At 36.4% G+C, this 25,505-nt stretch overlaps 1 protein-coding gene and 1 long non-coding RNA gene across 10 annotated transcripts in view; one reads left to right on the top strand and one right to left on the bottom strand.

Moving 5' to 3' along the window:
* DNM3 (dynamin 3) overlaps positions 1-25,505 on the bottom strand; it is a 569,456-nt gene that overhangs the window by 237,267 nt on the left and 306,684 nt on the right. For all 8 annotated transcript variants that reach the window (XM_025878034.2, XM_073900029.1, XM_073900023.1 and 5 more), the window contains one exon: positions 21,547-21,660. In XM_025878034.2, coding sequence (XP_025733819.1) covers positions 21,547-21,660 — 114 coding nt within the window. The remainder of the gene's footprint in view (positions 1-21,546; positions 21,661-25,505) is intronic.
* LOC141374008 (uncharacterized) lies at positions 5,288-11,407 on the top strand. 2 transcript variants are annotated; one of them, XR_012380539.1, is made up of 4 exons: positions 5,288-5,588; positions 7,750-7,843; positions 9,377-9,493; positions 11,045-11,407. It is a non-coding gene; the product is annotated as an uncharacterized lncRNA (long non-coding RNA). The 2 variants fall into 2 exon arrangements; XR_012380538.1 differs by having other exon boundaries at positions 9,377-11,407.

Below are 25,505 nucleotides of genomic sequence, written 5' to 3'. Positions count from 1 at the left end.
AGATTATAAATCCTAAAATAAAGATACTGTGCCATGTATTGCACAAGGATGCCTATCAGCACTTTAAAGACTTGGAGCCTCTAAAATGACCTACCATGTAACTGCAGGTATTTTGGGTAAAGCAGAAAGCTTCCTTTCACACACAGATTGCCTTGTAGCCAATATGCTTCACTTGAGCCCCCAGCCACAGAAAGGACACTTTCTATAGCCCTGTAAAAAAGTGCTTTCTGAGTCTTCATGTGATACACACACTTTTTTTTTCTTTTTGATATCACGCATGCTCATTTCTGAGTCATACTAAGGAAATAAAATATTGGTGATGCCAAAAGACATCAGGAGGCAATATTCTAAAATTGTCAGTGACCCGAGGACACCATATTTCTCTTGTCCAAGCGAGCCAGTGCTCATTTTAAAGTCCGATTGTAACGTGGAATTCAATGGGAGCTCACAGTACATAGCATTCAGATGATGCTCGTCAGCTTTTGGGGGCTGAAGCAGGCAGCAGACCGCATTCCTAGTACGCTCTCACTTAAAAATCTGCCGGGAAAGGCCAGCGCCAATTTTCCTATCCCTTTATCTTGCTTTCCCCTAAAGATTTCAAGACAGTGCTTGAAATTTTGCTGGAGTCATAAATCATATATTTACCTTCATGTGACTGGTTTTCAATAGAGCCAGAGTTTTTAAGGTTTATCTGCCGGATGTATTATGTTACTGAAATAGAGAAACGGCTGCTGTGCAGGACAGTGGTTAGTGAAACTCAAAGTCGTAACAGTATCTTCCTCAACTGATTTGAGGAAAGACTGTTCATAAAATATATACTGCTTTTGGTTAGAGGCTGATTTCTAAATAAACAGACTCAGCAATGGAAAGTCTACAGACAGGCAAAACAAAACATGCATTAGTAAATGTACGTTTTAAAATCAACTCTCACAATCTTCGCTTTTCGCAAGCTTTTTGAAGACTGTAAAGTCGGTTGCATTAAATTTATGATTTATAGCTGTTCTAATTTTACTTCTTTTTCAGTTGCTGAAGGAAAATCTGTTGATTCTTCTGGACTATTTCTCCTCCATTTTACAGCCTGTGATGTTGCATCTCTGCCTGAGAGGGCACCTCACTGCAGTGATCTGAAGGCAGCCATTTGAGAGTTAGGGAAGGAGAGAAAAGGGGAAAGCTTTGCTACAACAAATCTCCCAGTCCTTTTGGGACCCAACAAAATAGGAAATGCTGGTGATTAGGGGATTGCATTGTTTCCAATTAAAAACACACACACACACACACACACAAGTGCTAATCCACACAACATAAAGGCAAACTTAAGTGGGGCTATCTTCCCTAATTTGCAGTGAACTGGGGTCAACTAGATTTTTATCTCAGATACAAACTGGAAAGGAGAAAACAACAAGAAAGGAAACGCCACAACTTGGTTAAATCCTGCTTTTCACACAAGATTATATGAACGATAGCTACACAGGATGCTTCCAGAAGATTACAAGGCCAAAAATAAGCAAGGAAATATGGCTGACCCAAATATTCACATTCATTTCTAAAAGAACAGTGCAATCTGATACACAACTGCAGTACACCTATATCCATGTTTCCCACTTAAGATTAAAAAATAAGATAGTTTTAATTCTCCAATTATTATCATGCTAAAGGTCTGATCAGAAACTGCATGGGTACTATGTAGCTTTTATTCATTCTTCAACCATATACTGAATGGTCTGCCACAGGCCAATTAAAGTATAAAGATAACATCCCTGCCTTCAGTTAGCTTATATTCTATTTGGGGAAAAATCCAAATATGTGAAATATTTGGTAACATTTCAGTATAAAACTAAGAAGGCAGCAGATAATTAGCAAATGAATAACAGGAAATAGAAGCACCCTTAAGAATTCTGTAGGGGGAAAAAACCGTCTCTGCAATATGCTTCTCGGTACAGGTGTCTGAGGTAGAAAAAAGCTGAGTTCTGCCACTTAGTGTAATTCCACGAAGGAATATGCTTAACTTTGAGCCTCAATTTCATCATCGATAAAATGGGAATGATGATAATATCTACCACATAAGATTATTACAAGAAACTGTTACGTTGCATGTGGAAAGATTCTGTACTCTGTAAAGAACATATAAATGGCCATTGAGAAGACAGTAAAAAGAATCACACAAAACTGTTACCACTAATTTGGGAGAGTGGAAAGGGCTAGGAGATTAGAAGGAAAGATGATTAACTTTTTTCTTTACATACTTTCTACTGTTTTAACTTTTATAATGCCCGTGCACTGATTTTGTAACAAAAAAAATTAAAGCTATATAAATACTATTTGAAGTAGAGAGTATAAATGCTACCTGTGACACCGTATCTAGAGGTCAGAAAATACTCTATTGTAAACACTAGTAACCCTGTTCCTTCATGAGTACAAAGAAACAAGACTCAGTCCCGGTTTCAATTTGAAAATTTCTAAAAGTCATAAAAATGTGCCAAGCTTCGGAATGATAACCAACTGAAACAGTGTTTTCTTTCCATGACATTTTAAAATAGAGCAAATTTTATAGTCATCCCAAACTATCCACTGATTCAAACAATCACTTTGGTCAATATGTTTTGAAATGGCAAATTTACTTAAGCAAAAAGCTTAAATAACATTAGTTCTCAAAGGCGAGTCTTTGTTGGGCGTAACCGTGCTTTCTAGAGCCCATCACACATCAGGTATTTAACTGACAACTTTACAGACATAGAAAAGGTCCTCAGGCCATTTACAAATGAATGCCAAGGACTTGCCACAGAGGCATAGAAGATTCTGTAGACTGAATTTGATCACAGATTAGCATTCTTAACATTATAAGTGTGAGCCCTTTGAGGGCAGGAATCATATCTTCTCAATGATAATGCCCAGTCCTGGGCATTGTGACCAGCATATGAGTAGGCAATAATAAATATTTGTTGAACTATTTGAAGGAAAGATAACTCTAAAACATTTTAGTCAACTAGAAGCCCAATGAGACGGGCACATATGCTAAGAACAAAACCTGTATAGCTGTATTCTGTAGAAAATCACTTAAACTGCTTCAAAAACAGCAAAGATAATTATGAATTTGAATTCCTTGAAGAAAACTTCATAAAAGTCCCTTTTTGAGAAAGGTTCTCTCCTACATTTGAGAAACTATAGATGTGTGAACTAAAATGAAATCATGGAGCAGTTTGATCAGAACCACCTTTCATCTGCCTTACCCAAAATTTCCAAGGCATGTTTCATCGATATAAATAGAAGAGGGCAGAGGAAAGACTTTCACTGTTTGTGGCAGAAACAAGCCCACACCTGGAATGCTGGATTCCTGGCTCACTACTGTCCCACTGGCTCATGGCCCCTCTATGATGATTTGTGAATTAACATATAGACACTGAGAAGGGACAGAGTTGGTATCCACATGTAATAAGACTATGAGATTGTATATAGTCACACTTGTCTATTTCCAGTATTATACAAGCAGTGATGGGGCGGGGGGAAGGGAGCTAGAGCATACTGAGCTTGTTCAAGTATTATGGGATAGGCCCTATAGATATAAGTATGGAAGCAGAAATACAGTGATAGGAAGTGATCCCTCAGATTTCCATTGATGGTTTAAATCCCTCTATGAATGATGTAGCCATTGCTAATCTCTCTGTTCCATCCTAAACTCCTGGATAATTCATTTTTATCTTATTTAATCTTCCTCCCAAGGTGACCGGGGCTTGTCAAAACTTTAGATTCCATTAGTGGTATATGTTAATTCAAGAGAAGTCATTTCACAATTAGTGAAGGCTTCAAGGCGGCTCTCACTTGAAACTTTTTGAAATATCCAACCCAATATATTAAAAGAGGTAGATTTTTCTGCTTCTCAAAAGTATTGCATAAGGCCAGTAGAAATGAATTGCTTTAGTTGTAATTCTTTAAAGATTACTAAGTTTCATAGTTTGGCTACTCAAATTATATTTGGAAGCTACCTAGGAATTTTCTCACATTTTGATTTCTGGAAGGGCAATTAATCAAGCTCTTGTTTGAGGTAACCCGAACTTTAATCAGAATTCTATGGGGGGACAGTCGCAGGGCTGTATACTCAGATCAACAGTATACATATAATTGAGAACAGCAACAACAGGAAAAGAAAAGGAGATGCCAGTGGGTTGATATCTTATAACCTTTGGTCAAGCAGTACTTGGCAAATTTCAACAGATTTAGTTAATCGGAGATAAAAAACTAAGCAGTGGAATACCATTAAAATAAAACAAAAGTATTCACACAGAATCAAGAATTACCAGTGAAAAAGAATGCTGTCCCTAAGAGCATGGATCTACCAGAGGCAATTTGTTAGAAGCCTGAAGTCGTGATTTCATAGTGGAGGTTTGAAATGAAAACTTTAAAGTTTCTTTAGGTCAAGCTATAGCACAGCATTCAGAGAGCCAGCCAAAATCGCTGAGGGAAACGAGGAAGGCCACATGTGGAACTAATTACTCATGTAGAGGCCATGACAAAGAACATTTCTCCAGACTTTTCATGGGGGCTTCACTTTCAGGAAGTTGCTATAATTACTGTTCAAGTCTAGAGCAGCCTGCAAGCCGCTGACAGATCCAACAGATGAGGAGGAGGAGGGAAAGAGAGAAAGAGAGAAAAAAATGAACTTATCTGCCCTTTTTGACGAGTGAAATACCAGAAAATAAAGTACCACAGGAAAGCTCAAAAAAGTTTGCAAATGAGCCCTGACTTCCAGTGTTCAACTTTCTGTTTACTTTTTTTTTTAATCTACCCTCTATCTTCAAATTACTTTTCTAGCCTGGACCGGACAGCAAATTTGTACTTCTACACTAACTCACTTTCAGTTGGCCACAGCAGAACTGTACATCTCGACTCTTTTTTTTACAGCTTTTCCATACTGAGGCCCACTTCCTGCCCAGTTGAGGAAAAAAATCTGGCCTGAAGATGAAATGACTGCTTAACATTACACTAAAACATCTGGTACCATTTTATGCACAGACCCATGTCTGAGAGCAGGCGATTCTAGCGGTCTCTCCAGCGGCACAGCGCATACCCAAACCTCCCCAGGGTGACATCATCCCATATATGGACTCTCCAGCCCAGCCCTCCCCCTTTTCCTGGTCCTAAATTCATTGCCAGTTCCCCAGTCTGCAGCAAATGTGCCACGTCAAGACTGGAAATCACAGCCCTTGAGTGTGTCTCAGTCAGTGCAGCAGAATTCAGGGGGGAAAGCCGAATGCAACCCCTGGTGCAGGAAGGAAGGCTTTTCCCAAAGACCGGGAGAGGATTTTAAGTACATAGATGGAAGCTTCTGGAGATCCTGCTCCGTCGCCCCAGTGTTCAGACTACCTGTTCAGGACAATGCCGTTGTACAGTAGTCTGCACATTGGTTAGACTGGGCAAGGGAGAGCAACGCCATGGACGGCTGGGGACAAAAGTGGCTGTTTCCAAGGAGAAGACTTTTGTTTGCTTTTTCAAATCTCATACCCAATGTTTTTCTTCACAGGTTTTGCACACTAGGGACCCAGAAGCCCTCGGGGACACTGCTGAGAAAGGACTACTCGAAATAAGACCTGTGGGTAAGGCCTTCTTGACTGCTCACCTGGTCTGTGCCCAGGAGAGCTGAGGTGGGGAACCAATGATTTGCGTTCACGTGCGAGAGAAACAGAGGGATATGTGTGATGGAGAGCTATGGTTTACTTCTGAAAGAGTAACAATATGTGATATAGAGTGATTTACTGTATGTTATTTGATTTCTGAAGATTTATAAGTCAAGTATTTTCTTAAGTGTAAAGTTTTTCCCACTTCCAAATAAAACATGAAAACACTCTAAGCACTTAAGGGTAATTTAATGAGGCTAGTTTTTAATTGTTGAAATTAATAATCCAAGGACCTAAAAACTTACTTGAGTAAGGGCTGTAGTAGAACTTTTAACATCCCAGGATTGAATCCGTTTTGCTTCAAAGTAAAGAATATTTGCTATTTTTAAAATGCTATCCGAATAGTGCTTTTTTGAAAATTTACGTACATAATATAAATACCAGGAATAGTAGTATCTAACAATAAAAGAGGCTGCCAAGTTTTTGCCCACCAGACAATGCAGATGGGACTGACCCAGAAAAGAGCACCAACCCAGAACTCAGTGAGTCAGCAGCTGATTAAGTCGGAGAATAGAAGAAACCTCTGTCCTCAGATATCCCAATATATATCTCTGTGTTACAGTTTTGTGTTTTTTTTTAAATCCAAAAATGGTTGATAATTGCTGGTCAGCTGAGACCTCATGCCTATATTTTACAATGCTTCTATTTCTCCGAGCATTTAAAATGATAAGGTACTTTGTCTAGAAACCCACTGATAAAAAAGGAATTTGTAAACGAAGGCAAAGTTTTCTTTGGTCAGTTTCCAGCTGTCCTGGAGGTGAAGGGGGGTCGGGGGGAAGGTGGGAGGGAGGAAAACCCTCAAGCTGAATGAAATCCCAATAGAGAGAATAATAGAGAAAGTCTGGGTTGCAATATGATCCATGCTGAACTTTAAAGGTGGGCCTCTTAAAGAAAGTTCTGGAAAAATGTTACTGCCTCAACCCTAATTCCCTCAACCCCCATTTATATCTACCCCCAAACTATTCTATATAATGAAAACATCTGTTCTATAGCTTTTATGAAAAAAATGAATGTGATCTCTTTTGTCCTCCTTTAAATTCTTTAAAATTACAGTGGTTCCTGAACAAATCCTTTTCTAAATTATACATTTTGCAACAATGCAAAAATTGTCACAAGTTCTCTTTTGCGAAACATTTTATTACAAAAGGTTCCCCAGGTTATCTTTCGTGAAAACAATTTACTTTTTAAATTACCCTTGGATTATCCTCAAACTGGTATAAAGGACATATAAGTTATCTCTTCTATTCAGTTTTTAGTTAAAATGTCAAAAGCAAGGGTAAATTTAGTTATTTTTTCCACTTAGATGATATAATAAAGCCATCCTTTGTTTTTTCTATTGTGACTTGGAGGCTTGCATATTAATTATTTTTAATAGAACAAGAGATATTTAAAACCCATATAGTTCCTTTTACACAAGGAAACTGAAAAAAAACTATTAGGTAATTACGGAAGCTTACTTTCTCAAGAAATATATTTTTACTAATTGATGCACTTACTAAAGAAGAAAGAGAGCTACAAGGGACTTTGGCAATGTTTAAGTTTTTCTGAAATTTTTTTTTAACTCTGTATAAATGACAGAATTTCACAACTTGCTTTCATTTCATGTATATTTAATTTAAATGCCTTTCTTCACATTTAATGGTCTTTTTGATTCTAAGAAACTAACCACCACTGCTCGCCCACCAATTTTCTCCCTCAGGATGACTTTTAGTCTGGAGATAGAGGGGACCGATGATGTCCTTGGCATAAGTACAGGAATAGGAACCTTAAGAATTAATTTGTAGAGGGATAGCCGAGGAGTGCCTGCAAGTGCTCAGTGGAGTCCCGACAACCCATTTTTGATGCAAGCTTTTAACAAATGAAAAGGAATCGTACTTATTTTTAAATTCCATGAGCTAAATTAAGGATCAAAAGTAAAAGCTCCCTTTATAAACCCTTGCTGACTGAAGGCAGGATAGGATGGTCGTTTATACACTGGTACATAATGCCAGCATGTATACACACATATCGTAAAATAACCTTATCTCTTTCCAGGGTAATTAGAGCAATGTTTAACTTGATTTTGATATTACTTTATAAGGAGATATACAAATATTTTAGAGATCATGGGATCTATTCCAGAGGAAACTAACCAACAGTGACATCTTCAACTAAAACTACCCCTGGATATCACGGTAAGTATTAAAATTAAACATTGTGCATTGTCAGAAAGAGAAAAAATGTTTGCAGGGTCTGTCCAAACTGCATTTCATAGAAGCTTTTAGTTATTTTTTGTTTTAGTGAGTGGATGACTGGTAAGTTAGTCTAGGTACTGGGTTAAAAAGAAAACTTTTTTCTGGCATCCAAGAGAAAGGAAATTTAGGGCCTTAGCTTTAACACCATCAATTCTTAATTGGAAGAGGATCAATATAAAACAGTTTTCAAACCTCACTCCCTTTTTTAAGCCACGGATCTCAAAATCAAAGAAAGTTTATTTACAATGAGACAAAATTTCAAACTGATCACTTTCTTGCAATTAGTCAATAGGTTAACGTCCTTCCTGCTTCGCATTTCTGTCTTTCGGCCCAGATAATGGTGTTTATGTTTTTAAAAGACCAAAATATACTGTCTACCCCCACCTCTCGCCTTACAGACCACCCAAGTCTTTCATGCCGTGGGAAAAAGGTTAGGCATAAAACTTCTAATGAAAGAATTTTTCCTTTTTTTTTTAAAGGAAATAAAAGGAAAATACAACTTGATAATGTGAAAAAGTTCACTCATCCACCAGCGTCCATCCTTACTAAAGAGAAGCCAAAGCTTTCAATTACTCTACAAGAGATCTGCTCTTTAAAAACAACCCATTTTCCTCTTTTCTAAGGAGAATATCCCACCCAATACAATAATGTCCAAATAATAACTAAGCGACCATCATTCAGAAATCCCAGCTTAAAATAACTAGAAGGTCAGGCTTTCACCTGAAAGGAGACAGGAAATTGTCTTTAGTGAAGACAGAAACTTTCTTACTTGGTTTCTTCTATCTTTTCACCTTAGTGTGCTGCAAACTATGTAAATAGGAATATTTACCCAGGTTTTGAAAGTCTATTAAAACCTTTATCAGGTTTAATAAATAGAAATAATGAAGTAAATTAAGGAAAATAATTAAATCTTCATTTTGAATTTCCTGACCTATCGTGACAGCCAGTTTCTGAAGTTGCTTTGGCTTAATTTTGCTCTAAAGGATTCAGAAGATAATTCTTTCATTGCATTTTTTTCCTTAAGATAATAAATAAAAGACGAAGGAAAATAAGGTGTAATAACCATATTAAAAATTACATGGTATGATAATAATGTAAATAGCTCTTTTATATTTTAGCTAGTATTTTAAGTGGTAATGAATTGGGAATATCCATTCATTGGGAGATGGAAAAAAAGTCTTAAATGTATTTTTCAGCCTTCTGTCTTTTTAACAAGATTAAGGGCAGGTTCAACATAACTATGAAGTGTGCATATGCCACATACTTACTATAATTGTAGTTTAAAAAGCTATTAGAAACATAAATTTTCCAAAAGTCTTATGAATAGTCATTTTTCAGCAAGATTTTTTTCCCCCTGAAAAAAAGTATGGTTTTTCAGGCTCAAATATTTTTGGATTATCTTGGTTTAGTAGAACTGTTCTGTATTAAAATATAACAGATTAAACTCATAAATATTTCTTTCTATTTTTTCAGGTTGCATGCATCATTCCTTTAATTGAGCAGAGTTAACTGGATCAAATTATTTATGGGAGAGAGAGGGAAAGCTATACAGAATTACAGTAATTTTTAATTTCCACCAATATATTCTTTGTAAGTGAATCACTCTAAATATTTTCTGTTACACTGAATGCAGCAACAATAACAAAATAGTTTCATAAGGTATTTGTTTTTGCATAATCTGACCTTGTGATTATCTAAGTAGCAGCCAAGTTTACTGACGTTTTGATTCTGTCAGAAAAAAAGAAAGTTCTCTACTCAGAATGTTGACCAGAAACAGAATCAGACATTTATTTTCTTGAAATCAAATAAATAAATGGAAAATTGCTCTTATCAACTCTTTGTTAAAGCTGTACCATATCTAATCAATGCATAAAAGTTCAGATGTGTAGAAAACTATAATTTTTTCAGTCTCTAAAAATATTTTTCTCTCCATAAAGTTTCTATTTGCTATTTTCTCAGAATTTTATAATTAAAGGGAAATAACAAACTATGTGTTTTCTTTAAAATTCTCTGGAAAAAGTCCCAAACTACACACTCCTTGGACAATAAGATTTTGTTTTGTTTTTGAAGAAATCTCATTTACTGGAATTCTATCTAAATGTTTTGTTTTTTAAAGGGCAGGGGGATTTATTAAATACCTCTATGGATGTGAATGATCATTTATATTAAAATAGTCAGTAGGATTATCCTTGAGCAACCAGAATTACATTTTCTACCTGTGTATTTAACACCATTAACTCTTTCTTGTATACATTATAAGAAAATTTCCTAAGGGGTCTGGTTTTACTTTTTTGAATATGAAATAAAGTTTCCTTTCCTACGTTTAAGGTCCTATTCTGTAACTGTACTGTACCACCAATGTCCAAAACACATTCTGAGCATCACTGTGGGTAACGACTTTTTAGTTTATACCCTTCTGGTTCATGGCCCAGCGCTGTAGTTAATTAAGAGGAGGAGCACATAAGCTCACAACTGTTTCTTATTTGGTTTTCACATCCATACTTAAAATCTTTGCCTTAAAAAGACTATGAGAAATTTAAATAAGTTCCCCTCTGCTTTATGAAGTATTGGCAAAAAATGCATCCCCTTGTCAAATCCCACTATCAAAGCATTGGATACCAAAGTTGGCTGGTTGAATTGCCAAATATATTAGGCTTGTTAATTATTTTGAAAATGGCTGCCGTTTCCATGTAAATGACAAGTTTCTTTTTCATGGGCAAGGCTGTGGTACTTATCGACTGCAAGAAACATGTATAAACATAGTCTTTATCTTTAACTTCAGTATGAAAATATGCAGAGTTTTTGTGAAGAGGAAAAACATCTGGCTCAATGACTCTGAACTCTGACTGCATGTGGGCCAGTAATAATAATAATACGAATTGGATTTAAGAATAAACCTTGTGTTTAATCTTTTTGTTTTGTTTGTTTTGTTTTGTTTTTTTCCTTGAAATTTCGATGTGAGTGTTCTGTTACGTCCATTATCTGTGTTAGCGTGTCTGGAAAAAATGTAAAAGTGTACTTTCTGAATAAAGTCAAAAGTCTCACTTGTTTTAGTTCCATAATGTTTTAATGTTTAATTCTATTGTGTGTTTTTCTCCCTACCCCCACCCGCCCTCCAAAACCACCAAATCTGGAAAACAGACTGATTGTGTCTGCCCATGAGCAAAGGAGACCCGAAGGAAGCAAGGGCCTGGCTGGACGGCGTTGTCACGTGACTGCCTGTCTACACTTGCTGTGCAGAACATCCGCTCACCTGTACAGCAGGCACAGACAGGCAGTCACATGACAACCCAGCCTGAGGGACAACCAGCCACTGAAAGAGAGCAGCCCTCACACCATAGCATCTACACCAAGAGCTACGACCAAAATGAGGGGCGCGGGGGCCTGGGGGCTGGATCTGTTGGTTTAATACTGAATTCGTATGTATGATTTTATTATATTATATTTTGATTCGAATACTGAAACCCACCAAAAAGTAAAGTGAGTGGTGCCGATGAAATACAATAAAACCCATTTCTGAAAATGTTCCTGTGCTTTCTATAGTTCTCTGTTCCTAATTGTTGTCAGTAAATTCCTACCCATGACATTTATCATACACAGCTTTGCAGCACCCCGTAATCAATATGACAAAACAATATAACTTCTGTCGGATGCTTGGCAGAGAATAAGTGATTCTAATAATTCTACTACAAAAACTAAGTTTAGTTTTCTAGGTCATGATTTTTTTGAGAGAGAGAGGGAGGAAAGAAAACGAGGGAAGAGATAATGTTCTCTCAAGGGGATCATGTATTTTGAGTTAACTCTACCAGTTTGGGTGAGGGCAAAACATAGTGAAAAGAGTATTTTGAACATAATGTTCATATGTATTAGAACAGTTGCTTCTCCTCTGCTGATACACAGAAAATTGAAATAGAAGCTCCGATATTCCCAAGTGTCATGATACACAAAGATATATTACTTTGTTATTGTTTAATTAAGAAGGAGATTTCACTACAGTTCTGAAGGTGTAGTTTCCAGGCCAATGCATTCACTTGGAAAACATGCTCCCATTCACTGTAAACTTTGAAACTTTTGAGATGTTCAGGCAATTCGATTATTTTCAAGAACAGCAAGGAAAGGGATCAATGGTAATGCAATGTATATTTTGCCATATCTCTTGAGGAAATGTCAAAATTTCAGTTTATACACTGTGAACTGGGGTGAAATGATTGGGGTGGCTTGTGTATATGAATGTCTCAAACACTGATGGGTAAAAAAGGTGGGAGACAGATAAAATTAGAAAATTGTCAACTTTGACTTAGTTCACTAAAATGTTTTAATGTCAGTCTTTAAAATTAATTTCATTTTTCTGAGATTGTGATGGAAACTTCAAAAACGTAGCACAAGATTACATAAAATTTTCTGGTTTCTTCAAAACTTAATTAAATATTTCAAATATATAGTTTGGACTAAAAAAACTTTTTATTCAGATATTTCATTTTTAAAATGAAAGATTTAGTCTTAAAGCTAAAAATCCTACAAGGTTAAAAATTTCCAGGATTTTGTGCTATTTTACTAGACCTGACACTATAGTTTCTTTAAAAAAAGAAAAAAGGTGATTGGGCAAAACCACAAAGTAAAAATATAATTAAGGCTAAATTCTTGCATTTAACAATCTGGCCTTAGGAAATACGTCCTCTGCAAAAATATACTTCTGCAAAACACATTGAGCAATGAAGGTTTTCACCTTAAATGAAAGTCCCATGACCAGCAAATAAAGTACTAAACAATAGTTCACAAAACGTAAAATATAAACAGGAAGATGATATAAAAATGTCTCACAAAATATTTACATATAACCACCCAATTTTAAATGTTTTATATAACCCGCAGCAAATGCCAACAGGAGTCCACATCTGGATCATTCTACTGGAACCTGCAAGGCAGTCCCAGGACAGTGCTTGAGACCTCTCTGAATGACCAGTAGCAGGTCAGAACATAAAGAAGACTATTCTATTCCAGCAAACTCTAAAGGGAAAGCTAGGAGGCCAGCACAGTCATCCTTAAGTGAGCCACTCCAGGATAACATTTCAAATAATATTCCCATAAAATTTGAAATTAACATTTTGGTTTTACATTTTTTCACTTAGCTCTCAAAAAATGCCTGAAAGAATATTATATATATTTAAATTCATTAAATGAAGCACATTTTAAAATTTTACTCTTCTGGTAAATAATATTATTTTTCCAGAATAAACTTTTGAGTGGGACAAAAAAATACATTTAGAAGAGTGGGTTTGGGCCTATTGAGTATTTTTCATAAATTTGAAATAGTATTTGCCATTATAGGTTGTTGTATATATTTGTCAAAGTTATAAGCTTTGGATAACACTACAATGTAGAAATGTTTGTATGAAATGATCCTATATTAAAAAGCATAACCTAAGATATCTTATATATGTGAAAAAACACAACTACAATCATGAAGAATTTTAAGTAACATAAATGTTTTAAAGTTCAATATTTATTAGGACCTCTTTGGCAAAAAAGATTCTAAGTTTTGGCTGACTAAAACAACTCCACAAGGAGTGTAAATAGTGTTCACAGGGTCAATCCTAAACTCATCACAGGGAACGTGGGGACCTAGCAGGAAACAGGCAGACTCTTGAAAGTATAAGTGAAACTGGAAAGAGCTGAAGATTTCTAGGACTTCTTGGTCTCACAGTTTTGGCCCTTCAGGGAGATGCCATTTTGTTTTCTATTACCTACGTTACATTTGTCTTCTGTTACAGCTACATAATAAAAACAATACTTAAGTAAATATCCCTATAAGGGAATTATATAATCTCCTTATCAAGCTATCCAAATACTTCAACCCACAAAAATGAGGCCTGTAATTTTTTAAGAGTCCAAAGAATGTCCTTCTTTCAATGCGGATTTTGGATTTTCTTCAATATTATAAGGTTAGTACATTTTCACTGGGAGCATTTCTGTTAAATTATGCTTCTTTCCTATGAGTATTCCATAATGATTTTGATCTTCATGTTGGATGATATAAATAGAATAAATATTGGCTGTATGCTACCATTATACATAAACTACCAATCCCCTTCAGAGATTTTAACTATCATTCACACATTTCTCATTGATATTAAGAAAAATAAGGCTTTTTTCTCCCTTTATCAGAATATCCTATTTTCTAAAATTCATATTTTATACGTATTTTAAATAAAAGCCATCCTTTTCTTCCAGATCTGATTTAAAGTATTAATATAAAACTATATAAGCCCCAAGTCCTTCTTGAAATGATAGTTTCTATTTTAATTCTACACCTGGCCCTTTTCTAAATCCTAAGATTTGTACAAAATATATTTACAATGTGTTAAAATAACATTGGGAAATTTACTTTCTGCTTAAATGATCTTCAGGGCAGGAAGCTATAGAGTCAGGGGAGAAAAAAAAAAAACATTAACCTTCAATGATGAAAATTAAGAAAATTTTAAGACAATCTACCTTAAATTGTAAGTTTACCCTGTAATGAAATAATTTGGTTTAGGTACCTGATGTAACAGGACATAACAAATTACTAGGTTGCATTTGTGTATTTATTTGCTCAATCATATCTTCACTCAACCAATATTTACTGTCACCTGCCAGTGCCATGTTCGCTGATGGTAGAACAATGAATAAGTCAATGGCTCCTGGTCTCAAGAAGCTTACAATTTAGCAGGAACACTCAACCAATACATATCACGTGTGATGAGTTGTCAGTTTTCACCACCTGAAATAATCTCTTAAATCCATCCACTTCTATCTATTTCCATCAACCAACCCACCCAGCCCAAGCTATTATTTTCTCTTACATAGCCCATAGCCCATAGCCTTACCTCCCTGACAACTCCCCCTCTCGGTTCTGTCCTCCTTCAATCCATTCTTTACAAGGCAAGCAAAAGGATCTGTAAAAAATTCAGATCTTATTATGTGAGTTTCCAGCTTAAAAACTTCCGAGGCTTAAGGTCAAAATCCTTAATCTGTATGTAGTTTTTTCCTCTCTTTGTTCTCTTTGGCCTTAATTCAGTTTCTTCAATTCATCAGGCTCAATCTTGCCTCAAGACATTAACACAAACCTCTGACCACCCAATTCAATGTCCCCCTCATGCTATGATCCCCACCCCAGATGCTCTTTAAGTTAAATACATCACGGGATTTATTTTCTTCATAGCTTGTAATCTGCATCTGATAGGTTTTCCTGCTTGTTTGTATGTTTTCTTTATTGGTAAATATCCTTCATGAGGGCAGGTACCATGAATTCCTTGGTAACCATTTTATCCTTAGTGACTAGGATAGTGTGTACTACATAACAGGTGTTCAGAAAATATTTGTTGGGAAACATTCAGGCAGTTAAGAGCACAGCACCAACACTGAGCAGCTGGCTAAATTATTCTCTTTGAGTCTCAGTCTTCATCTCTAAAATGGGAAATGTAAATAAAATACTTAGCTCAGTGCCTGGGAAACTATAAATACTCAATAAATGTTAACTTTTAGGATGATAATGATCATCATCAAGATTATCGTTCAGATAGAAAGCTGGCCTTCATGACTTTAAACAGGTAGAATGACTAGTGGAATACTATTTACAACCACAATTACTGTCAAACTAGGGAGCATCTTGCTAACCGGAAGTCCATTTGGTTTGGTTTAGCATTTTGACTAGTCCAAATATGCAAAACTGAGGCTGGAGCAAAGGCTGGACTAGATGCTGAGAAGAGCAGACTGGATGTATACAATAGAGTGAGAAGCACCTTGAGTTTGGGGCAATCCAGATTAACAGCATTGAGAGAAGAAATAGGAGGGGAAAGAGAAAGAGAGCAACTGAGGTACTGTCCTTGGGCTGGGCCAGCACAAGGCTAGAGCAGCACTGCCACACCCAACCAAGTAGGGTGTCCTCTGGATAAAACAACTGTGCAGAGGGGTATGTAATATTCTAAATGAGGTTGTTTGAATTGCTGTAGTGCTTGCCCAAATCCTTAGTAAAGTACCAAAAATATCCTTATGTTATTATTTTGATAGAAATCAAAGGATCCATAAGATCAACCATCCCAAATACAAGGGAATATATGTGGACACACAAGCCTGCATGTCCAAACTCTGCCTTCACCCGCATAAGCAGATCCTCCTTGACTTGGGGTACACACACTGGCAGAATGCCCTGGGAAGGATGAAACTAGGAAAAGGCCTTTCAAACCCCTAGAAAAGAGCTCAGGGCCACTTGTATAGGGAATTTCCTAGTCTGGGGTACTAGAGCATGATCTAGAAGGTCAGCCACGTTTGGGCAAATCCCCTTGGTGGTTAGTTATAAACTGTCTAACCCTGCAAGAAGACAGTGTATTTCTTTTTGTGTTACAGAAAGCCCCAGTCTTAAAGTAATGTTGGAGAATAACATACAGTCAGGTAAATAGATTAATTATGTCTACTATAACCACATTTTATTATAAAGACTCTTTGAAGATAACATGTAGAAAAAAACATGGTCTGGGACACAGGGGGAAACCTCTCTATTAAGCTCATCTATCAGTAACATTACAGATAACATTATTGTAATTTAGAGTAATGGTTCAAAAAGTGCAGTCCACAGATGCTCGAGGGTGTTCATGAATCCATCTAAAATTCAAGGGTGGGCTAGATAGATCTGTTCAGAATAGGGAGAAAGCAAGAAAAATGCTGGGGACTTCCCATTATAGTCATGCCAACTCTAGTTTTAAATTATTACACAGTGTTATCATGCTATTGCCTCTGCCAGCTTTGTTAGGAAATCACGTGTTTTTGTATTATCACCTCCAATTCTTGGCTGAGGTGTAAGAGAACCCAGAGGTGGAGGGGAGGCAGCATGGCAAGTCTCACTGAAGTAATGGGCTCTGAGTTCCCTCTTAGAATCTGAACCTTACCATTCCCTGCTTAAAAAACAAAACAAGACAAAAACCACCAGGTACCATACATCCGCTCTCACAATATGAAATGACAAAAAACTGGAAATTAGAAGACATGCAAGTCAAAGAATGGCTTTACAATGGGAGGGCACAGTTTTTACTCGCAATGGCAACCATGAATATATAAATGTGACACCTAAAAGTTTACAAAAGCACTTATTTATATAAGATTTCTTAGAGTCCTAGAATATCTCTTTGAGGTGATTTGGTCAGTAAAGGTCCCCATTCAACGAGTGAAAAGAAAAGAAGTGAGGCCCAGAGAAGACTGACTTGTTTAACACTGGCATTAGTCATAGCAAATCCACATCCTCCACACCTCACCATTTTCACTGTACCAAGCGTATGGTCTATAGGGTTTTTGTTCAATTAATGTAATCCTGGAAAACAGTTCAAGCCATTGTTCTTCAATCTCAAATATATGTCATAAGTCATTTATATTTATTACAGACTTAATAAGTTCCAAAAAATCATATCTATTCATATGATATAATATGCTATTTATTCAACAGCCAATTAGATATAATGAAAACATACCAACCTAATTACACAAGAAAGCAGGAAGATGGCAGAACACAGAAAAAGATGATAATCCTCTATGAAAATTTGAATATAAATTTGTCATTGAATAAATGAATGAAAATATTACTAACTTAATGATATTTACTGTGCCACATTTGCTTGACTAAGAAAGATAAATTATCCCATAAAAGGATTTCCAAGTACATGCTGGTACATGTATTAGAGAGATACACTGGGAACAAAGAACAAGCACTTAATTTAACAATAAATTGTCTCCAAAAGTTGAATTAGAATTCAGGCTTATTTTCACAAAGGAATATTCTAAATTGGGGGGTTTTGAGGTTACCCACAGAAGCATGTTCAGGCCACATGTACTTGAACTATAGCAGTAAGACCTTTATGGAATCTCAGTATCATTTAAAACATTGCTGCTAAAAGATGGGAGTTTAGGGTACAAATTCAAGAGGCCAGAGACTCATCAGTACTTCTAAGCCCTACCATCTGATGTTTCTTCTTGACATCCTTTCCGTGTATCCTCCCTTCTGGTCTCTGCTCCCAGCCAACACTAATAACTATTTGTTGAATACTAGCAGAAAGCAAGGAACAGTACTGTACCCTCCCTTTCACCTGGACAGCAAGTTCAAAGGTGGTCTGCAGTGGTAGCAAACTCTCGGACAAGAGAAACAGAGCAGAATAGAGGATGACAGTGGTGGTGGCCAAGGAATGATGAGGTGGCTCCAGTGGAAAAAGGCTCTGCCCCACTAACAATTTAAAGATAGGGGTCATTTGACTGTTGAATCACAGATCTGTACTTCTGAAACAAATAATGCAAGATACGTTAAGAAAAAAGAAAAAGAAGAAGGTAGCAGGAGGGGAAGAATGAAGGGGAGTAAGTCGGAGGGGGAGACGAACCATGAGAGACGATGGACTCTGAAAAACAAACTGAGGGTTCTAGAGGGGAGGGGGGTGGGGGATGGGTTAGCCTGGTGATGGGTATTAAGGAGGGCACGTTCTGCGTGGAGCACTGGGTGTTATGCACAAACAATGAATCATGGAACACTACATCGAGAACTAATGATGTAATGTATGGTGATTAACATAACAATAAAAAATTTTAAAAAAAAATAAATAAATAAAGATAGGGGTCATTTGGGAGTCAGGCATTAATATTTTGAAAACTTCCTATCTTGTTTCTTGAGCAGAGTTCTAATGAGTAACAGTAGCTAATGGCTGCAGTGTGGCTATATGTGGCCCATCAATTTGCTACCCTGAACTGAAGAGTCCTCTCAAGCCACCCAGAATAAGCCACCATCCTCTCTTATCTGGACCACTGCTACAGTCTCCCAGCTGGTCCCCCTTCTTCTATTCTTGCCACTCCCCTCCTTCCACACACCCATTCCCTCCCACACATCACGCCCCACCCAGCAGCTGGAGTGATCTTTCTAAAACATTAATCCAATCATGTCACATCCTGTTGGAATAAGCCAATGGTTTTCAATTACCCTTGAAATAAAATCCAAATTATTGGCTGGAGCCTCGATAAGGCCCCATCCACTAGTACCTCTGATTTTATTTCCTACCTCTCTCCCCCATGCTCTTACATTTTGGCCACAGGATTCCTGCTGGCTCCCACCCTGGGAGGGGAGGTTATACTTATGGTTCCCTCTACCAGGAATGTTAGTCAACAAAATCTTCTACACAGCTCATCATTCTAGCCTCTGTTCCAATGTTACCTCCTCCCAAACACCCAATCAAAAGGTTCTTCCTCCATCACTTTCTAGCTCACTACCCTATTTTATTTTCTTCAGAGCACTTAATATCTGATATTGTATTATTAGTCTCTTTGTTAGTTCCACAGAGCAACAACTTTGTCATTTTTTTTTTCTTGAAATGGTCTAAACTAAGCAAACAACCCTCTCCCTAAACTTCTAAATCACTCCATTGTATTTCAAGGGTCATTCCTATACACCCCACCCCATGCCCAAACACCCTCTACACATATACTTTAATAAAATGGTCTCCGACACTCAGTTAATATTATAACTGCATACATTTATTTTCTGTTTATTGTAATCAAGTGCTCATGAGGGCGCTTTAGCAGCAGAGGTTTTGTAAAAAGTTATCCTGATTTTATAGAGGAGGGGAAGGGATGACCAGTGATCATAAGCTTACCAAGCTCTCAAAGCTTCTTCCTTCCCTATAGGGGGCACCATGTGCCTTCCAGTGGCCTTCTTTCAGTGCCCACACAGCCTGATAAGAGAACCCCAAAGCCATATTCCAACAGCAGCAGCTAATCCTATTGTCTTCAGAGCCCCTGATACTAACATCCAGAAAAAGATCAATGCCAAAATGCCTGGAACTTGTCTTAATAAATCCTCTGTGGGATGAAGCTGACTTGGACAAATCTAGCATCTCTGGGATTCTTGCCTACATTTGTGGTTGAAGACATAAACTCTGGAGCCAGATAGCCTGAGTTTGAATTTCTGCTTTGCTACCAACTAGCTATTTGACCTTGGGAAGTTAACTATCCTCACAAACACCAAGTAGTCTGCAATAAGGGAACCTGAGTCCTGTAGAAATGACTTTTCAAAAAGTTGGGTTTTTTTGTTTGTTTAGTTTACTTCTCTGAAAAATGGGGATCATAATAGCACCTATCCTTAGGGTTGTAATGTGGATTGAATGAGTTAATCTATATAAAACACTAGCTATTATTATTATGAATCCTCAACAAAATATTTTGCTTTCCCTAGAATAACTAATAAAGGCCTCCAAACTAGTATGTATTTAAATATACATAAATGATCCTCTGAATCCTTGGAAACAACTATATCTAAAAGAAGATCTCTTAAGGCAAATGAACACAAAAGAAGGTACTCTACTGATTTTCTGTCTAGGGAGGCATCTCAGAGCCCCTGAAGCTGTGGTGTTTAAACACTGGAGCTTCCCACACATTGACGGGGATTTCTGAGCAGCCAGCACAGGAAAGAAACCATTGCTAATCCTCAGACTCTCAACAACAACAACCAATTCTACATTTGACTGAAGTCAGTGAAATATATGACTTAAAGATTTTTAAAAAGCTTCTTCTTTGCACATTTCTATAAGATTTTATTTCTCTTACTAAAGAAAACTTAGTGGTCATCCACTGATCATCTGATTAACACACTATTATGCACAAAGCACTTGGGAAACAGAACTATGTAAAACATGAAACTTTTAACTCCAGTAACCGACAAATGCACCTGGTAGTGCTTTCAAAAAAATATCAAGCCAGGATTGGAAGAACTTTTAACTCCGAAATACGTGTCCTTTAGAGCCAAATAAAATTGAAATAATCTCACCTGTAAATAGCTTTGCGATCATGAAGTACTCTTATTTAATGTTTGTATACTGCGTTATAAGCACCCAAAACTGCTCGGGTCAGACCAGAGCTATTAAAATTTCATCCATGATTTCCCAAATTTAGCAGTATCATTTTATAGCATTCTAATGGCTCCAAAAGACTGATACAATTTTTTGCGCTTTTATAGCTATCAGATTTAAATGAGTAGTAAGTCACAGGACCAAAATTATTAACATCTAACATGAACCAGAACAGCATAATTATCATAATTCTTGCTTTTACATAGCTATCAAATTTTCAAAGAACATTCGTATAAACAATTACCTAGGACTGGCTTGAAGATTATGCAATTTGGACATTTTTCAAAAGCCTGCCATTTGAGACAGACATCACAGCACCAATCCCAGAATTCCTTATTAACTTTGCATCAGTGCTATTAATTTCATTCTTAAGATGCTCTATATCCTTGGGTATATAGAGTTTCAACACATTATTTAATGAAAACTGCTTTCCCTCTATCAGTATCTCGCCTTTATTACAAAGAAGGAAATTTCCAACAACTGACTCCTAACTCCATTTCTTCAGGTTAAGGAACACGTGATTATACAAAAGAAATAAAAGAAATTTGAGGGGGATGTTATAAAATTAAAAAAATCTATGAGGAAAAAAACAATCCTTCTTCAAACAAACACCCCAAGCTAAGTCTTACTGAAAGAGAACCAGTCATGTCTTGAAATTGTATATCATAATACTTTCAATTAATTTGAAATTAGAAACACTTTAATAAGAAAACTCTGTCATCCTCTGTGGCTTACCTCATCATCTTTGTACCAGGACAAGCTTTCAGCAGTAAGGACAAACCAGTATCCCTTAGAGCCTCCTTTCATGATGCCAATGTTGCTGATGGTTAGCCACCCCTTGCGAATCACCTACAAGAGAGCACAGATTGGCAGAGATGTTTAGTTTAACATGAGCCAATGGAGAGCACAGGTCTTGTACCAAGTGAAGTTAAAAACAAGATATAAATTGCAATAAGAACAATACTGTTTCCCCAAAGCCCAACTTCTAGTAAGCTACTCAAGATAATTTATCTTCCCAAACTACAGATAACCAGAGGGAAATCTCTCCCATCAAATGAACCAAGTTAAAATTGCAGACTTAAATGGATGGTAGAAGCAAAGCAACTGAAATAGATAGGAATTAAATGAGGCAGACCAGTAGGCTTGTGCTGAGACGATTTATGGCATTGCTGCTACAATTAAAATGCATTTAGTTGATTGGATGAATAATAAACTCTCCATGCCCAGTGCCTGTTCTCCTTCCAGTCCACTGGTCCATTTGTTTGCCTGGTTTGCATCACATTATTATTTCCACCAGAGACTGGCCACCAAATGGTGAAAAGAAGAAACTCAAGTCAACCAATTAAGTTCCTTTTTAACAGCTCACAGCTCTGAATAAAACTGGATGAGGGAGAAAGCTGAAACAATAAGTGAAAATTAAAAGTTTGGAGTTTCTTAATGGTCTAGATTTATCCATCTACTTCTGGTTGTTATTTGTCATGCTAAAAAATACGGAGCATCTTCATGAAAATCTTTAAACTGCTTTTAAATTTTTTTTTTACTGCTTTTAAATTTTAAAACATTAATAACTTGGATTACAGTTTTTATAGAAACTATTTATAAATGCATTTAAGTGAAAATCTATTTTTTTCTCATAGTTGCAAAGTTAAATTCAATTTTTCCACATGGCATAGTTTACTATCTCCCCTGGGCTAGATAATTTTTGTTGTCATAGAACCCAAAATGAAATACTATATAGAATTATATGATACTATTCTAAATACTAAAAATCATCCTATACCTAAAGTGTTCAATATCCTAGAGATCCTGAATTATCAAAAAAATTTACTTACTGAATGACCAATGCGTGTCAGTTCCTAAATGAAGATGAAATACCTGAATAATTAGATTTAAAAAAAATACTGATAGTAAATTTTCTTGCTGAAGAAGGTAAGTCAATACTAGGGAAAATTGTGAAATAAGCCAAAGTTGTCTTATTGATCTTCAAGACTCTCTCTACACCCTCAGTCCCTGACACCCTTGATTCCCTGTTTCAACTTTTCCCAGGTGTCCATTCTCCTTTAGAATGCTCCGTAACTTCTGTAGACCTCTATATAGAACCTCATTTTAGACTATGTAAGCTACTGACTAAGGCAGTTCTCTCAGTTATTCAAAATTACTCCTTCCTCTTCCTCTCTAGTTCAGAAAGAAGGAAACAACACTTCTCAGAGTATGGTTTCTATCAGCTATATTATAATCACTGTGGTGATTTCTAAAAATACAGATTCTTGGGCAATCACCAGTTCAAATGAATCAGAATATGTACATATGAAACCCAGAAATCTATATTTAAACATGTATCCGAGGTGATTATCATCCATACTGAAATTTGATGGCCATTGCATGTACACATACAAACAAAACGTCACTCTGCTAGAGCAAGTAATCTCATCTAATTTCTAGGAAGAAGCAAGTGGACAATTCATTTCACGCTAACATTGTTATCAACCCTATGAGCTTACAAATAGCATACTAATAACAGTACTAAAATGAAAGTACACTTATTATTTTATCATGTATCTTTAGAGACAAGGGAAGTCTCCCAGAAACTCCATAAAGTGCAATGAGCAAATCACTATTTCATTCACTGGTAAAACAGGCGGGCTCCAATAAGGAGAGCCATGAATGTAGTCCAATAAACATTTCTAAGGAACCTATCATATGTCAAGATGAAAAAGGCATGATGATGCTGTAATCCCTGCCTTCATGAATCTTATGTTTTAGTGGGGAATGCAGATCAATAAAAATATAATTTCAGTCTAATAGTGTAATAAGAAATGTATGTCAGGCAAGGAGCACTTGACATAATTCGGGAAGTTGTCATAGGCTTTCTTTGAAGAGATGGTACCTCAGAAGAGCCTAAAAGAGAAACAGAATTAGTAAGGTCAGGAAGTAGTTTGTTTACCTATTTGTTTATCTATATGAAGAAGAACAAACAAGAACAAAATATGAAAGAGCCACTAAATACAGAAAATGTGAGGTGGGGATGAAGAAGAAGTTAAGGTTGGGAAGGTAGGTGAGGGAAAGTCAGAGTGGATCTGGGTCCATGAGACCCCAAATTTTAGTGATCTCACTCCCCCTGGCAGTACTAAAACAAATTTCAAGTACACACGTAATTTTATTTTTAAATTATATATGACTACTGTGTTAATAAATTATGTACATTATATAGAAATACACAGAGAATTTTTTAATTCTCCATGAAGATAAAATAAGTAATATTAATTTTTTTATTTTGTGGGGAAAATATATTTTATGTCTTATAGTTACACTTTACTATTGACTTCTCAGAGCAAGGGTGCTGGCATCAAAGGTATATTAAATGTTAATAAGTCTGAATTGTTTTCTTATTTTCTAGATAAAAATACATATAAGTAGATGTTCTACTATATCCTCCTTTATTCTAGTGGATCTTACACACTCTCTAAGGCAGAGAAACCAGATTATGTAAAGCCATGATACAGTAGGATGAAAATAAATAAACTTACTGGAGAACTACCTCTGAGATAAAATCAACAGGACTAACAGCTGGGTAAGAGAGAGATTACTGGAGATAAAGACTCGAAAACTGCTCTGTACAGAAGCCACTAGCCACACATGGTCACTGGGCCCCAGTAAATAGTTTCAATTCAGGTGTTCAATAGTGTTAGATGAAACCTGGATTTTGAGAAGTTAGTACCAAAAAAATGCAAAATACTTCATTAAATGTTTGCAGATTTATCATAGTACTATTATATTAGATATACTGGGTTAAATAAAATCAATTTTTAGTAATCATTTCACTGTTTCATTTTTTTAATGTGGCTGTCAGAACATTTTAAATTACATATGTGGCTTATACTATATTTTTATTGGACATTATGCTGTTCTAGAAAGATTCTGAAACTCTTGGGACTACCACCTCAGAAGGAAGAGAAGAGAAGAAGAACCAAGTTTTGTAAAGTAGGGGAGTTGATGACGAATTCAGCCAAGGCCATGTTGAAAATGAGGTACCTATGGGAAATAACACATTCAAGTGACCCGACCTCTGAAGCAAAACGGGTATGTCAGGACTAGAGATGAAGACTTGCAAGTCATTAGTGTGTGTGTGTGTGTGTGTGTGTGCGTGTGTGTGTGTGTGTGTGTGTTTCAGTTAAAACTTTGAGTGAAAGAGCAGCGGCTCACAGTGGAATCCAGGGAAATACCAACATTTAAGAGGTGGTCAGAAAAGAGCCTGAAAAGGAATGTCAGAGAAATAACAGCAATGAGGTCATAGAAGCCAAAGGCAAGGTGAATTTTAAGGACAGTGGTTGGGAGAGTCAAATTCAACACAGACAGGGATGTGTCAAGTGCAACACAGACATCATAGTGTCTTCAGCTATGCCAGTTGCAGTGCAATGCTGGGAGAAGTCAAAGCTCATTGGGTTGAAAGGTGAATGAGAAGTAAAAAATGGAGATGATGATTGAAAGAGCTCTAACCATAGGAAGATGAAAGACAGTTAAATCAGAATAGACACAGGACCAAAGGAGGTGATGGTGTTGTTGCTGCTATTTTGTTGTTGTTGTTTTGGGGTTTCTTTTTTTTTTTTTTTAGTATAGAAAAGAATTGAGCATATTTATGATTTGTGGAGAAATAACAGTACAAAGTAAGAGACTGGTGATAGAAGAAAAATGAT

The sequence above is a fragment of the Callorhinus ursinus genome, unplaced genomic scaffold (genome assembly GCF_003265705.2).
Source record: "Callorhinus ursinus isolate GAN/ISIS: 27379988/994484 unplaced genomic scaffold, GSC_fseal_2.0 scaffold13, whole genome shotgun sequence".
Classification (NCBI taxonomy): Eukaryota; Metazoa; Chordata; class Mammalia; order Carnivora; family Otariidae; genus Callorhinus; species Callorhinus ursinus.
This window is presented reverse-complemented; position numbering and strand designations above follow the sequence as displayed.